Below are 18,485 nucleotides of genomic sequence, written 5' to 3'. Positions count from 1 at the left end.
ATTTTGATATGGGAAGTGACATGTTCATATCTCCATAAGCAATAACTCAGGCAGCAGAAGAGAGAAGATGAGACAATCCATAGGACGGGAAGGTGCAAGTGATGGTTAGGCAGTTAGGTACATATGTATAATCTGCCAGGGAGAGTTCTGGATTAAAGATCTAGGAAGAGCCTAGGAAATAACAATGTTTAATTCTGAGAAGAAAAAGTCCTCAAAGGAGACTAAAGACAGATCAGAGAAGCAGAAAGAGACAAGAACCATTCACTATACATGACAGGTAAAGGGCCTGAATTCCAAGTAAAGGAGTCTAATTGCAAATTGTCAGCAAAAGGGTGGGAAGCAAAACAACAATAGCAAAAGATTTGCTTACTTAAGTCAGGAATAAGTTATGATCAGACTTGTTTTTAGGAACATAATTCTATCACTGGTAGAAAGAAGGTGGGAAGGGATAAACGTGGAAGTGGGAAAACAGTGTGAAATTGTGTGGCTATGAAAAGGGCCTAATGGGAGTAGATGGACACAAGACACTAACTTCCAGAGATAAGTCTAACGTAGAATATGAGTCCCAATGGGAAAGAAAAAGGACAGGAATTAAGGATAAAAGTAAAGATTATAGCTTGGTAGGCCAGGGCTGGCAAACAAAGGTTAGAGAAAGGAGAACACACAAAATTTGGGAGATGTTTTTGGTATGAAAAATTTGAGTGACCAACATAGCTTTCAAAAAAATAATTATTTTTTTACTTTGTTAATCCTCACTCGAGGAGATTTTTTTCCATTGATTTTTAGAGAGGGTGGAAGGGAGAGTGGTGGGGAGCGGGGTGGAGAGAGAATATCGATGTGAGAGAGACACATCGATTGGTTGCCTCTCCCACCCACACACCCTTCTGGGGCTGGGGATCAAACCTACACCCAGGTACATGCCCTTGACTGTGAATAAAACCCATGACCCTCTGGTGCACAGGCCGATACTCTAACCACACAGTCCTCAGGCCAGGGTATAGCTTTTTATAGGTAATGGGGGGGGGGGGGAATGGCTGTATTGCTCTCCTGCTAAATTGGGCCTAGAATTATGATTTAGAAGTCATCAGCTGTAGAAAAACTCAAGTACAACAGTCAACCAGACAAATATACATTTAATTAGGATAAATGAGGACCAGGAGATTGTCAGGACTGTCAGGAGAGTTAGAGTGTGGTACTCAAAATCAGACGTAACACTGAAGATATTGGTTGTACCCACACCAAGTGCAGTGACACATATATTCTTTGTTCTGGATACTACCGTTATATTCAGTGAATGAACCTGCAGTTATTTTTGGCAATCACATCACACTGACAGTTCATACTCTGCTAAAAGTTAACTAAAATCTGTGGATGATTTTCAGGTTAGCTATTATTATTTGGGTCTCTTCTTGGCTCTATTGGTGCAAATCAATTTACAAACCTAAGTACACTACTTTCCAATTATGACAGACTTTCCCCTTCTTTAGTTGCCAACCTCTGTATCCTGATGCATTCATTCCTCCAAGACAAAAGATGGTGGCAGCAGCCCCAAGCATGAGAACATCCAAAAGCAGATGGGAGAGGTGGGCATTCTGACTCAGGGACCTACTCTCTTCTCTCTTTCCTAAATTAAAATTACTTTATGTACAGTAAAATATATAAATTTTAAGTGCACAGTTGAATGAGTTTTGACAAATGCATACACCCTCATAGCACACATCCCTATTGAGATAAATACCGGTAGAACGTTTTTTGTAACCACAGAGAGTTCCCTAGAGCACTTGGCTGGTTAATCATCACCACTGCCACCACCCCTAACTCCACCCAGAGGCAACTACAGCTCTTATCTCATAAACCATTCTTGTGTTTTGTTTTGTTTTGTTATCAAAGATGAAAAATTTCCCCAAAGGCCCTCTGCCCCAGCACACTTTACCTTAAAGCTACCTCTTGGATATAAGGTACAATGTCTCTTCTGACCTTTAGTCAATCAGTGACTAGAGAGTGATTATAATACCACTCTTTTTAGACCATTTATGATTCATCCATCCCTTGGGTCAGAGGTCCAAATAGCTTCAAATAAAACCGTGTTGTGTGTGTGTTTTGAAGCTAGAGGGAAATAGCAGTAGGTGTGTGCGCAAACACATGCACCACACACATCCCATGTTGTTACTCAATAAATGTAGACATCCAACATCTGACTTCTATTCTTCCAACTTTTTTTTAAAAGTATCCTTATTGTTGAAAGTATTACAGATGTACCCCCTTTTTCCTCCCATTGACTCCCTCTACCCCACTCCCGCCACGCTAGCTTTATTGCACGTGCAAATATGTTCATTTAAGTCAATGATTAAAGTACTGATGACACAAACAAATGTAGAAACCCTCCCTGAAGTTAATACCGACCCACATTCCAATGCTGTGGTCAAAGTTCTCGATCCAAGTCCAAATACAATCCAATTTATACTTGTCTGTGCCCCAAATCTCCATTTAGCTCACAAAAAATATCATGAAAAATGTCATTCAACACTGCCTCTGTTTCCTGTCCTGGGGTTAAACAAAGGTGTGTCAGGGGGCACTTTTAGTACTTTTCCCATAAAAAATACTTTTCCCCATTTTATACCTCAGTCTGAGCTCCAACATTTATCTCTGTCACTTTTGTATATTTTTTTTCACTTGCTTTGTTCCTGTTTCCTTTTATTTTTTTTGGTATACATTCTCTAAAAGCTGAACTCATGAGAATGATCAAAATAACATTTTTAGTTGCCCTTTCATTTTTATTTCTTTTCAGTCTGTTAATGATTTCATTGGGAGCCTCCCAATTCCTTTTTCATCTAGCCTCTCTTGGTTTACATCTGTTGCTACCTAGGAGACAGAAGCAGCTAGATAGATAGGGGCGAAACCCACCTGGGCTGGGAAGGGAGGGCAGTTTTAAAATCTATGAAAGGACCAATCAGGAACTAAGAAGCATATATACAAAAAGGCGTGCATGCTTCCACGCATGGACTATAACGGGCTTTCTTTCTTTCTTTCTTTCTTTTAATATATATTTTATTGATTTTTTACAGAGAGGAAGAGAGAGGGATAGAGAGTTAAAACATCGATGAGAGAGAATCAGCTGCCTCTTGCACACCCCCCCCCCCCCCCCCCCCTGACTGGGGATGTGTCTGAAACCAAGGTACAAGCCCTTAACCGGAATCGGAATCGAACCTGGGACCTTTCAGTCCGCAGGCTGACACTCTATCCACTGAGCCAAACTGGTTTCGGCTATAACAGGTTTTCATTATCTTGGATGTTGAACTACTCCCGACTGTCACATGGAAAGGAAGCTCTGGACACTGGCCTGCTCCTGGAGCCCCAGCTGCACCTTTCCCAGGACTGCTTCTCTCAATAAACATCAATCCGCTGTTTTTGTCTGTGACTTCCTTCTCTGCTTTCTCTAAACAACAAACGAACTCAAACTCCACATCCCATGTTTTGGTTTCACTATGATCTTAGGAAATTAAAAATCCTGCTTTATAAACAATGGCCAGTTTTACAAAGCAAGCTGTGGCTAGCATATTCTTCATTTGTAGGGGCCCTAAAATGGCACTGGCACATCCTGTTAAAATAATTCCCATAACTTCTATTTCATCCTTATTGGCTACAATTCAATCCATAAGATCTAATTCCCCTGTTGCATTATCCACCCCTTCAGAAACAAGATTCTGAGCAAGATCAGTTAAAATAAAATTAAAAAGGCTGAAACTGGTTTGGCTCAATGGATAGAGCGTCGGCTTGGGGACTGAAGGGTCCCGGGTTTGATTCCGGTCACGGGCATGTACCTTGGTTGCGGGCACATCCCCGGTGGGGGGTGAGCAAGAGGCAGCTGATCGATGACTCTCTCTCATTGATGTTTCTAACTCTCTAGCTCTCTCCCTTCCTCTCTGTACAAAATCAATAAAATATATTTAAAAAATAAAATAAAATAAAATAAAATAAAATAAAATAAAAAAGTATCAAATGTTCTTCCTTAGCAGAATGATGCTTCCAGAATATAGACATGTCGTTTCTAATCGTGACATCTGTCTGCCTCTAGACCAGATCTGAATTTGCATCAGGAGAGGAGCAGTCATATTCATCAACCTAAGGTATTTGGCTCCCAGAGTATATCAGTTTATGCATCTTAATCTGTACTCTCAAGCTAAATTCTCCACCATGCTTAAACCTACAAACTCAGGGATTTCCAAGCAAGGGCACTCTTCCATGTATCTCAATATATAATCTCCTGTTAACACAGTCCAGAGATTATCTATATCTCAGCAAGCTTTTGTTGCTTATCTATTTTCATTATATTTAAAGATTATCTTATTATTTTATCAGCCCTATTAAAGAGGTATGAATATTAAAAAGCATCAAGTTATAGCTGGAAGAAAGTCAATTACTTTTTAACATTTTAAAAAGAGACCCTTTGCTAACTACTACAGGAAATGAAAGAACAAATTTAAGGTAAATTATTTTCTATCTAAAAAATAATTTTCTTTCTTTCTTTCTTTCTTTCTTTCTTTCTTTCTTTCTTTCTTTCTTTCTTCCTTCCTTCCTTCCTTCCTTCCTTCCTTCCTTCCTTCCTTCCTTCCTTTCTTTCTTTCTTTTTGTAGAAGTGATATAACTACAGCTTTTTCTTCTGAATCACTGACATTTTCTCACTTTCCATATTACCTCCACCTTAGGTTACACCTGATATTCTCCTAAGTATTTCATTTTATCTGAGCATTGTTCTTCCCTTCCCTCAAATTTCAGCTTAAAGTTCTCTTGATTAGGTTGGCAAGATTCCTACTAAATGAATTTCTCTCAGATGTACTCTATCTGTTACAGGGAGTCTGTTGTATTAATAGCATAAGCCCCAGTTAAGAAAACCTAGTTTTAGTCTTCTTGTGCTGTTTTGATAGGGCAGTTGCCTACCACTGTGATAGGGTGCTATCTGATACCCATTACCTTTTATTTCTTCTTCAAAGTCATGCCTCAAATGGAAGAAGAGATGAAAACACCCACACCAAGTACCTCTTAATCATCCCTTATCATTGAATCAACCAGAATAGAATAGGTCTGTAAATTTGATAAGTTTCAGGAAACCTCCTGAGGGAATCTTCTGTGATCATTTCTATCATGAAAAAGAAATGCAATGCCTTCCTTCTTTTCCCTCATCTGGAAAATTTGGTTTGAATGTTTATTCTCTGACTCTCAGTTGTAAATCTTAATGACCTACATGCATTTACCTAAAGTGTAAAGAATATGCTATAAATTATCAGCCAATGTATAAAAACATTTAGGTAGTACTTCTTTTTAGGTTTTCAAAATACTCTCCTTTACTGATGATAATTACCAATGACTACATATATGGGAGTTAAAATCTGAGGTTGAACTTAAAAGTGTGCCAGACACATGAGTGACAAAATGACATAAAAATACTTACTGTCTGAATGGATTTTGCAATTTACTCAGTAAGCTAGTACTCCTGAACACAGACATAGCATGTATCGTATCTTCCCTGTAACATCAGACTTCCATAAAAAGGAAGTACACCCAATCAATCCCAGCACTGGGCTCACATAAGTGCTTTTGAGATGATTTTATAGCATCAAAGAAACATCAATTCACAATTATTCTTCAATCTTAGAAGAATAGATGTCACTTAACAAACATTTCATACAGAAAATAGGTTTCATAAGAAGAATGAAATAAACATAGGAATTATAACCTGAAGTTATATCCAAATGGAATTTTCATGAAAAACAATGATGTAAATAAAATGTCTTCCACTCAACATACAGCAATCCTGAAAAACTAAATATCAAACTTACTTTTACGATGATAAGCTTTGTTGGGTTTTCACAACTCTGGTTATCACTTCCTGTGTGCTCTACTTCAAACAGGGTATTGTAATTTTCTAGTATTGTAGCCATTATCTTGTTGCAGAGGTCTTGTTCTTTCATGCATTCAAGCCCAGGTGGCACACTGAAAATAAGGGGAAAGTTTTGAGAGGAATTACTATGGAAACACAAAAAATGCCAGCACAGCTGACTGAGGCTTATATGTTGACATCTCCTCAATGATGGAGCAACTTTATAAGGACACCTGGGATTTTCAGAAAGCTATATAGGGCCACATAAGATATTATGACACTTGCTGATTACCAAGATCTGAGTCAATAGCTTGTGCTGAATAAGAAAAGTACCAGTTGTTTGGAAAGAAGGTATAGGTTAACATGGGTGCGACAATGCTTTGCATATGTTAGAAATTGCTATAAGGTAAGATTTATCTAAAAGTTAAAGCAACAAAGAACAGTGTTATAACAAAAAGAATGGGTATTTTATCATGGCAATAATAGTCAGCCACACAAATAACAGCAAAACAATCTTTAAGGATTTCTTAGATAATGTACAAAAAATGAAAGGAAAATATGCTGTCTTCATTTGGGTATTTAAAAAAATTTAGTAATTTAAAATAAGGTGAAAAAGAAAACTAGGGGTGACCAGGCCAGCAGGGGTGGGCAGTGAGGGGCAAACAGGCAGGTGGGGAAGGGGAGAAGTTAGGGGCCATCAGGCAGGCATGCAGGTAAGCAGTTAGGAGCCAATGGTCCCAGATTGTGAGAGGTATGTCTGACTGCTGGTTTAGGGGATTGGGCATCCCCTGAGGGGTCCTGGATTGGAGAGGGTACAGGCTGGGCTGAGAGAACCCCCCCCCTCTTCACTCCCTGTGCGCAAATTTCATGCACTGGGCCTCTAGTAATAACATATCCTTGAAATGTCTGGGTAACTTATAACTTTCCTTTTTCCGGACCCCTTGGGGCACAACCTAATGTGCCGGGGCGCCAGGACAGTTACCACAAATTCCTTCATTGTTATCATGTTAATTTTTCCTGCACCCACCTAAGTATTTGTCTATCATTTTACTTTTTATCCAATCTTAGGGGTTTCCCACTTTGTTTTCTCCTACCTCTCTAATTTATCACCAGTGGATTTCATGTAACTCACCTACATCCCTTCCTTTGATTGCAATGTGTAAAAATAGATGAGAAACTGCCATTCCCTGGAGCACTATCCCAATCCAGTGAGATATTGCTTCCTGGCAATTGTCAATAGTTTGGCTCAAATAAACTCACCAACAACTCTTTACAGGCTTGGATATTTTTTACGTTAACAAGTGAATGAGCTTGAAAGCAGATTCTTCCCCCAAATCAAGCCTCCATTGAAAACACAGTCCAGCTGATACTTTACTTTCAGCACTGTGAGACCAAGAGCAGATGACACAGCTAAGTGGTATGTGACATAGCAAATGTTTCTTATTTTAAGCCATTAAATTTGTATTGATTTCTTCACAATAATTGAAAACTAATACAGAGTTTGGTTCCTGGAAGTGGAGGGCTGTTGTTAACAAATATCTAAAATAAAAAACAACATGGAGGCTCCTCAAAAAATTAAATATGGAATTGCTTTATGACCCAGTGATTCCACTTCTGGGTATATATATATCCAAAGAAACCCAAAACACTAATTTGAAAGACTATAAGTACCCTTATATTTATTGCAGCATTATTTAAAATAACCAACATATGGAATTGACTCAAGTGCCCATCAGTAGATGAGTGTTAAAAATGTTGTGGTACATGCTGAAACCGGTTCGGCTCAGTGGTAGAGCGTCGGTCTGCGGACTGAAGGGTCCTGGGTTCGATTCCAGTCAAGGGCATGTACCTGAGTTGTGGGCACATCCCCAGTAGGGGGTGTGCAAGAGGCAGCTGGTCAATGTTTCTCTCTCATCGACATTTCTAGCTCTCTATATCTCTCCCTTCCTCTCTGTAAAAAATCAATAAAATATATATTTTTTAAAAATGTTGTGGTACATATACAGAACAGAATACTACTTTGCTATAAAAAAAGAATGAAATCTGGCCTAACCAGTGTGGCTCAATGACCCATGAACCAAGAGGTTACTGGTTTAATTCCCGGTCAGAGCACATGCCCAGGTTATGTGCTCGATCCCCAGTATGAGGCATGCAGAAAGCAGCCAATCGATGATTCTCTCTCATCACAGATGTTTTTATCTCTCTCTTCCTCTCCTTCCTCTCTGAAATCAATGAAAATATATTTTTTTAAAAGAAACACAACTTAAAAAAAAAAAAGAAGTGCTTTCAAACTATACTAGTAAGTATGCATACCAAGTTTTTTATTATGTAGAGTAAGCATTTAAAGGTAACAATGCTGGTCTATCCAGAATTTTCAATTGGCTAAAATGCTCTAGTTATTTTCACAAAAGCTGCTAATCTTTCTAATTGCTATGTCTTTCTAGTCCTTATCTCTCTTGAGAATCAGAGTTTAAGACTAAGCATTAATTTACTGTAAATATCAATTAGCTAAATTTTCTGCCATTTTTATACCTATGATATGTTAAAAAGAAATAACATCTCTGTAGTCTTCTTCAATCTTTTATCTCTAACTTTGCTAGTCAACATAATCTTCTCAGCTTTTTTTTTTTTGGACTATTTTATATACACAAAGTCTTCTATGTCTTAATCTAAGTCATTAACAAAAGGTTTATGTAGGTAAAGAATGATGAGGTTCTTCACTTGTGACCTCTCTTTGTACTGTCTCCATTTGGTTCAATATAATCAGAATATGATTGTAGGATTGAATGTACCTAATTGCATTATCACTTTGCATAAGATCACATTGCCCAATCTTGTTCACATTCATTCCATGCAAATATTATGTCCTTAACTTCTTATTATTTTGCAATTTAAAAATGCAGACATGTTGAAACAAACTCCCTTAGGTTGTTTTTTGCAAAATTAAAATCTATTATTGAAACCAATCACTGGAGTTCAGACTGAATAACCATTTTAAAAGGTAAATGTTGCCAAATGTATACTGCCTACCTCTGAGTCTACAGTGATCGACCTATATTCATTTATATGTTATAAATAAAAATTTAGTATAGATGAAAAGCTGGAAGATTTTTTTTTTAAAAGCTCCTAATGTTTCTTGGAATTAATGTGGGGCGGTAGAAACAAAAATTTCCAGAATTGTTTATGTATCTGGCTGCACCGTAGGCAATGTTTTCCTTCTTAAGAACTACCAACGGTGGTGTTTCCAAGTATTCAATTTATATTGATATTATGTATGTTAGGTTTCACTCCTTCCCCCCTCACATTGTGGCTTTTATAAATATTGCCACTAATTAATCCAAGTGATGAGTTGGTATGTTTCCCTAAAAAGTACCAGTAGAAGATAAAACTTCCTAAATGAAGCTTCCAGATTACCCAACAATTACCCAACCATGTCTATATAATAATCAATATTCTGGACACACAGAAAATTTTTACATAATTTTGATATTTTTTAAAATATCCAAATATTTGACATCAAGTTGTCAACTGGATGAATAAGTGATTACAAAAAATTCACATTGGGTTTGGCTCAGTGGTAGAGCGTCAGTCTACGGACTGAAAGGTCCCAGGTTCGATTCCGGTCAGGGGCATGTACGTTGGTTGCGGGCACATCCCCGATAGGAGGTGTGCAGGAGGCAGGTGGTCGTTGTTTCTCTCTCATAGATGTTTCTAACTCTCTATCCCATTCTCTTCCTCTCTGTAAAAAAGTCAATAAAATATATATTTTTTAAAAAATTCACATTGGATAATTGGATATGTTCCAATGTATTTTAGATACATGCTTTCAACCAAAATTGTGAAAAATAATGGATTATTATTCTTAGCAGTAGTAATTAAACCTGCAATGATAAAAATCAGATAGAAATTTATATACTTAAGAACATGAAGATTAGGATATCTTTATTGTAATTTTCTGAAAAAGGATTTGTATGATAAAGAATTTTCTAAAGGAGAACAAAATGATGGCCTATGAAAAATGGAAGGATAAGAGGAAGAATTCAGCGTTTGTACCACTGTCTGGAGAGAAAACAGAAGATGTGGGGAAAAACCTGGAATCAGAGAGCCCCCAACATCAGGGATTTAACTACAATCTAAGTCAGGGGTCTTCAAACTACGGCCCCCAGGCCACATGCGGCCCGCAGAGGAGTCTGATCCGGCCCGCCAGGTTTTTTGGGCAGTGAGCGCAGCCGAGGTGTTACAGTAGGAATTAGTAGTTCATATAGTCCGGCCCTCCAGCTCTCTGAGGGACCGTGATCTGGCCCCCACTTTAAAAAGTTTGAGGACCCCTGATGGGCTGCTGAAGGGAGGCTCCAGAGCGGTGGAAGCAAGGGTTTCCTGGGTGTATCACCAAGGAGTTGCTGCTATTTGAGTATGAGTGTGTATGCATTCATATATATGTGTAGAGATATATCAATTATAAAAGTCAGCTAACTGCGCAAATTTTTATTTTATGACATAATCAGAAGTCAGTGAAATATTTATCAGGTATGCACCATTCACTCAGAGTAGACACCAATCTTTCTGTTCACTGAAATGTGAATGGATAATATTCCCAAACTAAAAAGAACCTAAATGTTCATCAAGAGAAATTATAAACCACTAGAGGCCTGGTGCATGACATTTGTGATGGCGGGGAGGGGAAGAGTCCCTCAACCCAGCCTGCATCCTCTTGCAATCTGGAACCCCTCGGGGGATATCCAATTGCAGGTTTAGGCCCGATCCCACCGGCAGACGGACATCCCTCTCGTAATTCAGGACTGCTGGCTCCTAACTGCTTGCCTGCCTGCCTGCCTGCCTCATTGCCCCTAACCACTCTGCCTGCCTGCCTCATAGCCTCTAACCACTTGCCTGCCTGCTTCATGGCCCCTAACCACTCTACCTGTCTGATCGCCCCTAACTGCTCACTTGCCTGCCTGCCTGATTGCCCCTAACCACCTCTGCCTCAGCCCCCACCATCCTGGCTTTGTCCGTAAGGATGTCCAGAATGACATCCTCTGGAAGTTCATTTGGCTGTCTGGTCTAATTAGCATATTACGCTTTTATTATGATAGATAAAGGAATATTAATAACATACAACACTGGTACACAGGTTAATATTTGCTAACATAGAAAGATATTCATAGTATGTAATTTAAATGATAAAGTTAGTAACAGAATAGCAAGTAAAAATATTTCTTTTGTGGACATTTCTAAAGCAATATTCAGAAAAATATGAATGGCAAAGGTCACTGGGTAAATTTTATTTTGTATTTCTGCCCATTTGGTATTATTTTAGTTACTTACAAGGAACAAGGGCTTTTTATTAATGAAACTAATAATGTTACTTGGAAATTTCTTGAAGTGATGAAAGTATATGCTTCTAAGAAGCTTAATCTGATAACAGAACATTACCTCACCCAGACCAAACAAACAACTTTTAATAAGATGCTCACTGTTCTAGCAACATGTTGGCCACCCGCAGGGAGATTATTAGTACATGAGCAGTTTCATTTGAAACCTTCTTAGTAAAGATGAGATAATTTCACCTCAGTGTTACCTCTAGCAAAACAATTTTCATTAGTAAAAAGGCATCACTAAACATCAAACTGTATGCGTCACATAAGTAATTTGTATGAGAAGTAAACAAAACGATACTATGTGAAAGGTAAGGAAGCCCCTTCTACTTGTGAGTAATAAATGACCCTCCTACGTGTGACTATTTTGGAAAATATTTGCTCTGTATACTCTTAGGTCAACTAAATTAAAACCAGTTCCCTGATAGCACTGAAAATTAATTTTATGCTAAAATTTTGTTACATATATGGCTAATCTTAATCAAATATGTCTCTATTATGTGATGCTGATGTGTGAGTGCATTCTTTCTACCTCTATAAAATGGTTTCAATTTCCCTAGAGTAATAATGAGACCAGGGTCTCATTTCCAATGTTTTTTAAAAAATACATATTTTATAGCTTCTTGTTTATATGTTTAAGGAACTACAGAGTCTCTTAGTTGGTCCTAAAAGTTATAAATATGGTAAAATACTTACATCATTTGAAACATACCATACGAATATCAGGGGTATTTCAAGCTTGCAAACAATCACATTTATTTAATAGGTACAAGTGGTAAATGAGTCATCTGATGGGTGAGCTAATGAATAAATGAATGCTTAGTATAAACTGTCTGGTGTACAGTACACTCCTCAGGCAGGTACCATTGAACAATAACACCAATGAAAAAGCAGCTGTAAACAACTCTCAATGTGCCAGAAAACTCAAGAGGTTTGACTTCCATTCAACACAAATAAAAACTTCCTTGAACAGTTAACAAGGAATTAAAGTAGTTGCAATCTGCCTACCGAGGTTGGGCAACAGGATAGAGTGAGAGAGTGAATTTGCATATCTTTCATATGACTGAAAACAACCAGAATAGCTAATTTAATGAATATGTAAACTGTTACTGATCCAACAAATATTTACTAAGCACTTCTTTTCTTTGCTGGTGGGAAGTGCTTCCGACAATACCAAGACTAAGGGCAGGAGAGTCCCTGCCCTAAAGGAATTTATGTAATGGGGTGAGGAAAAAGAAAATTATATAATATCATAACTAATAGAATATACCATAATAAAGGTACAGACTAGTTTAAGATAGGTCAAAAGAGGTAAGAATTATGTATGTTTTTTTGGGGGGGTGGGGAGTTAGCCTTCTGTTTGGATGCTTAAAATATATTATTATTATTATTGTTATTATTATTATTAGGAAAGGTCTCTTACAGGAGGTATTTGATACAAGACTTAAAGACTCGGTAATACAATCTCTTCACAGAGCAGACCAACCTACTGGTTGTGAATCATGAAATGAACATGCATTCTGCTCTTTCAACAAAATATTTCACAGAATAGCCACTCAGTGTATATCCTATATAATAAAAAGGCTAATATGCAAATTGTCCCCTCAACCAGGAGTTCGACCAGCAGGTAGGCTAGCCAACTGCCCATGTCCCCTCCCCCTGACCAGGCTGGCCAGACCCCACCCATGTACGAATTCATGCACTGGGCCTATATATATCCTACCTAACAAAAGACTAATATGCCATGCCCACCAACCAATCAGAGCGAGTATGCAAATTAACCCCAACCAAGATGGCTGCCACCACAGAGAGCAAGAGAGAGGCTTGGGTTTCCCCGGCAATGGAGGAAGCCAAGCTTTCCACACACCCTAGCGGGCCCAGGCTTCCACTCAAGGGTACAAAGTTTCAATTATAGAAGATAAATCCCAAGAAAAATGGCAGCAGCCATGGGGCCAGAGAGAACAGGCTAGGGTTGCCCCTGGCGACAGAGGAAGCCAAGCTTTCCACCTGCTCAGGCAGGCCTAGGCCTCCACTCCAGCTACAAAGTTTCAATTATAGAAGGTGAATAAACCCCAACCGAAATAGCTGCTGCCACCAAGTGAGCATAAGACTTGACTTCACTCCAGGCTACAAAGTTTCAATTGTAGAAGGTAAATAAATTCCAGATACCAGGGCCTCTGCTTGGGTCTCCAGGGGGCATGGCCGGCCTGCAAACCACCACAGGTCCCTAGCTCAGGGCACCCCACACCCCAAGAGAACCCCCAACCTGATCCGGGACACCCTTCAGGGCAAACCAGCTGGCCCCCACCCATGCACCAGGCCTCTAACCTATCTAATAAAAGAGTAATATGCAGGTTGACCATCACTCCAACACACAATAGCTGCCCCCATGTGGTCAAAGATCCTGCCCCCATGTGAACACAAGATGGCCACCACAAGATGGTCAGCAGGGGAGGGCAGTTGGGGGGGGACCAGGCCTGCAAGGGAGGACAGTTGGGGGCAATCAAGCCTGCAGGGGAGGGCAGTTAGGGGTGACCAGGCTGGCAGAGGAGGGAAGTTGGGGACAAACAGGTTGGCAGGGGAGCAGTTAGGTATCAATCAGGGTGGCAGGGGAGTGGTTAGGGGGTGATCAGGTGGGCAGGCAGAAGTGGTTAGGGGCAATCAGGAAGTCAGGCAGGTGAGCAGTTTGGAGCCAGCAGTCCTGGATTGTGAGAGGGACTGCCCATTTAGGTCTGATCCTACCTGGAGGGGTCCCAGATTGGAGAAGGTGCAGGCTGGGCTTTGAGACACATCCCCGTGCACAAAATTCGTGCACCCGGCCTCTATTATGATGATGTCTGAACCCTCTATGGGTTCAGACATCATCATAATCTGGCCACTCAGTGTATTTGCATTCTTACACCCTCTTCTGACATAATGGGAAAACAAACACACAGCTCAACTCTACATCCTTCACATCTTTTTTCTTTTATAACTGAACAGGCACTACTTAGGACATTTTAGACTTTTGCCTTACATAGTAAATGCTACAGTGTAAGCAGCCATCACATTCCAGGTCTCCCATGTGATGAGCCTTCAGTGGAATGAGACAGTATAGGGACTTGGACCTGAGAATGGAAAAATACCACCAGGTAGAATGTTGGATAAGCTGACCACGAGAAATGTCACCATGCCTCTACTCTGTGCTCAAGAAAAAAAAAAAAAAAAAAAAGCAGAATTTTATCTCTCTACTAACCACCTGTTTTTCCTACCCTGATATGGACAATTCGACAAGCCCGCTTTTTTCAAAAAGCCAACCTCTTTGTGCGAGCCCACTTCCCGCAGTTCCATGGTTGGCAAACTGTGGCTCGCAAGCCACATGCAGCTCTTTGGCCCCTTGAGTGTGGCTCTTCCACAAAATACCATGGCCTGGGCGAGTCTATTTTTGAAGAAGTGGCATTAGTAAGTTTAAAAAATTTGGCTCTCAAAAGAAATTTCAATTATTATACTGTTGACATTTGGCTCTGTTGACTAATGAGTTTGCCGACCACTTCCCCCAATTATAAAAGCAGCCAAGCTGAGCCAGCCCCCAAGCAGGTTCAGAGGACCTTCCTGTACATCCTTTGTGCTCAAGCATAAGCTCAGTAAAATCTGCCTGGAAACTTCTCTGAGGTTTCCTATTGATTTCCTACTGGGGAACCCAAGAACCCCAAGGCTGGTAACAGTAAGACCAGTGATTTTCAGTGAGAGACACACATAAAAAGGAAAGACCTCAGTGAGTTATGCATGAACAACAAGGTGATCCCAATGGAGTCTGGGTTTGCTTCTAACCCCTGAACGTTCCTCCTCTGTAACCGTGAGGGCAGGCGGCCTGTCCCTCTTGGTCACCCAGTGTGCATCTGGTGCACAGTACAGGGACAGGGACACAGGATGTACTCAATAAGGAGCAATCTCATTCCCTTCCAAAATTGTACTCTTCAGCAATTACCTTTATGGGAGCTTTCTCCAACACATATCATGCGTGATCATCTTTGTGGGATGATGTCTAAGTGGTGTGTCTTACTTTGGCTCATCATAGAAATGAGAGACATTTACATGGGCCTTGAAACATGGCAAAGAACAGTGGGAAGAAAAATTAGTGGGAATTTTAATTTTAGAAAAAAACAAAGAAAATCCAATTAAAGTCCAGTTATTCCCACGGAAGGAGGTGAGTCATTGGGGAGAAAGGGAAGAAAAATTCGTTTGGAGACTGTACATCGGTTGATAGTTGGTTGTTAGCAGGAGTTTATACATGTTTTTTTGTTTGTTTGTTTGTTTGTTTTTTTCTGGAATCTTGACCCTAAACAGTGCCTAGTGCTGCCACATGGACCAAAGTGAGTGACCAAGGTCACGGTGGTGTTTACTTTTCACAATGACAGTCCACTGCATACTTACTCTCCCTGTTTATTCCTTCTCACAGTGGACCTGCCATCATGCCCGTGCTTATGAAGGGTTTCCTGACTCAAAGAGGGAGGCTGTCTGGGCACAGTGGCCAAGAAGGGCGGATAATCTAAATGGAGTATTTGCATTATCTCTGACACAATGCACATATAGAACATACCTTTCTAAAGTTTCAACTTTGCACCACCTATGTTCTGAGCAATTAGGGGTTGGGGTGGACAACCTCTGTTTCCCAACATAACAAGTATAAAACTACTAGCATCGGTAGCAAGGTAAACTTGGTTCTTTAAAAAAGCTCTCCCAATGTTCTCTTGGCCCCGGCCAAGAATCAAGTTTTGATACAGTAAGGATTCAACAGTCACTCCACAACAAAACATGTTTTGAGTATAGGACACTTGGCAGTCGTCCTCAACCTTTTTTTTTGTCCTATCGGCATGGGGGTATACACTGTTATTTTTTAATAGCAAGGGAATCACTGACTCAATCTCCAAGACTATTTTTGAGATTTCTAACCTTTCTTCCACTTCTTTTCATCACATCTCTTACTTCACGTTCCTGCCCTTTTCACCTTACGGAGCATAATGGGTATTTACACTCCAGAATATAAGAGCTAAATAATTGCCTTAATTTTCCCCCTCAAAGAATCAAGTGGTGTTTATGTTACCTCTGCATCCTCTATTATTTATTTATTTAATAGAAACCCCCTATGACACTATTAGGGACTCTGGGTTCACATAAAGAAGTAAAACTATCCTCTTCCATCAAAGGAGCATACATTTTAACTATGGGGACATGAAATATTTGTGAGGAAATAAAATAAAAATGTCATCAATACAAAAGGGGTGCCAAGAAGGTCACATAACTGTTTGCTGTTAATTACTAGTGACAGTAATAACTAACATTCAAAGACACATCATTCCACATTAGCTCATTAGATTTTTATCCTTACAGCAAATCTCTGGTAATTTTCATAATTTGCATGTTAAATATGGGAAATTGGGAATCAGAAACCTTACATGATTTACCCAGGTGGCATAGTTTTGAAATGTCAAGAAATGTAAGTTGACCAATGGATACAAGAAATGGGGAGGGGGGGGAGTTGAAGGCATATGCAGGGGGGGGGGGGGGTGTAGGGGAGGCTGGGAGGAGGCCAAGGGGGAAAAAAGAAGACATATGTACTACTATTTGTAATCCTTCAAACAACAAAAAGAAAAAAAGAAATGTGCATTGGACAATGCCACTCTCCTGCTTAAAACCTCCCAGCTACTTTCCATTTTGCTGAGAACTATGTCTAAGCTTTTCACTCCAGTTGACAACGTTCTACACAATCTGGCCTGGCTTCCCTTTACATTATCATTCCCTCCCATTTTCCAGAAACACAGACCTATTCTCTTGTTTCTGGAACATATCTCATCTTTGAGGCTTTGCAGGAGGTTTTTCCTCTACCTCGGGGGAAAATTTAAGTAAAAAGTAACAGTTACTGAGTACTTATCCTGTACAAGTGCTTTACATGTCTTAACGTACCTAAGACTCCCATCTCCGTGAGGTAAATACTACTACTAAGCCCGATTTATAGAAGAAGAGACTCAGAAAGGCTAAGAGAACCGTCTCCACGGCATCACAGCCAGAAAGTGGCAGAGCTGGAATCTGAATCACGGCCATCCAGCGCCAGTCTGATCTGAAGCATCTTCTAACCTAACTTATGCTTCTGCTGCTCTTGACTGGGCTGACTTCCTGTACTTGAGATCTCAAGGTCAATGTCACCTCTACAGAAAGGCTTAAGGCAAAGTCATCATTCGGGGACTCTGTCCCCAGCCGAGAAACGGTGCCTTTCACTGGGCGGGCACTAAATAATAAGTATTTGTGGAATGCATGAGGATTTAAAAAAGTTTGTCATGATTACTATAATTTTGGAACTGTAAGGCACCTTCAAAATACTTTATTTCAACTTTTTTTTATACCTGACGAGGCCTAGTGGGGAGACAGTGAGGTCCCTGAAGGAACCAGACAGGCAGTGGGAAAGCGAGGACTTGGGGCCAGTGCTCCTGACAGCCAGCTGTCTATCTGTTCATCTTATTTTGCCCCCGACTTTGAGGAACTTTCAATAGTGTGTTTTTAATCAAATTTTGATGACAGGAACCACATTTTATGCATAATTAAGGGAAAAAATATGAAACTAAAACTTATGAATACAGAAAAACTGCTCATTTTCGGTATAGGTTTATGCATTTGAGTGGATGGATAACATAGTAAATGACTGAATGGCTAAAAGGGATAAGGAGTTTACTAGTATTTTATTCCTCTTTAAGGTCATTTTCAAAAAGGAAAGGTTGCTAAGTTGCAAACAAATTATAACTTTTGTTTCTCTACTATAATATTAATCTAACTTAAAATAAATAACAATCTTTAAATTCATAGCTTACCCAATTTTCCCATCATCTAGACTGTATGGTATAACTAAGCAAAGCTCAAGCTAAACATTATCTACCAGGCTTTGTACATCCAAGGTTATCAGTACATTCATCTACCTGAATATGACCCCACCATGCCTTAGGGTGCACAGGAACTTCCCTAATAAGGAAAGCATGGCCGCCTTTCATTTCTTTGGGCAAAGCTGTGCTTATCTGGAGAGAACTAGGATATGCACCTGACTGATCCCACAGCATTAAGGGGCGAAGTCATCACAGAGCTAAAGATGAACTACCACCTAACTGAGCCACCTTGGCTTCTCTAAGATAATTTTATTTGAAATAGGGCCATTTTATCCGTTAAACAGATGAAGGATAGCCTAGGGCTGATGACTTTTCATGAGA

The 18,485-nt window shown here is 39.7% G+C and overlaps 1 protein-coding gene across 2 annotated transcripts in view; it reads right to left on the bottom strand.

The window, feature by feature from the left end:
• Positions 1–18,485, bottom strand: part of FAM13A (family with sequence similarity 13 member A) — a 238,005-nt gene that overhangs the window by 162,576 nt on the left and 56,944 nt on the right. For both annotated transcript variants that reach the window (XM_084881811.1, XM_084881812.1), the window contains exon 5: positions 5,838–5,991. In XM_084881811.1, the coding sequence (XP_084737937.1) occupies positions 5,838–5,991 (154 nt within the window). The remainder of the gene's footprint in view (positions 1–5,837; positions 5,992–18,485) is intronic.

The sequence above is a fragment of the Pipistrellus hanaki genome, assembly GCF_964339955.1.
Source record: "Pipistrellus hanaki genome assembly, chromosome: 1".
In the NCBI taxonomy this organism is placed as follows: Eukaryota; Metazoa; Chordata; class Mammalia; order Chiroptera; family Vespertilionidae; genus Pipistrellus; species Pipistrellus hanaki.
Note: the sequence above shows the minus strand (reverse complement) of the source record. Positions and strands in the feature narration are given on the sequence as shown.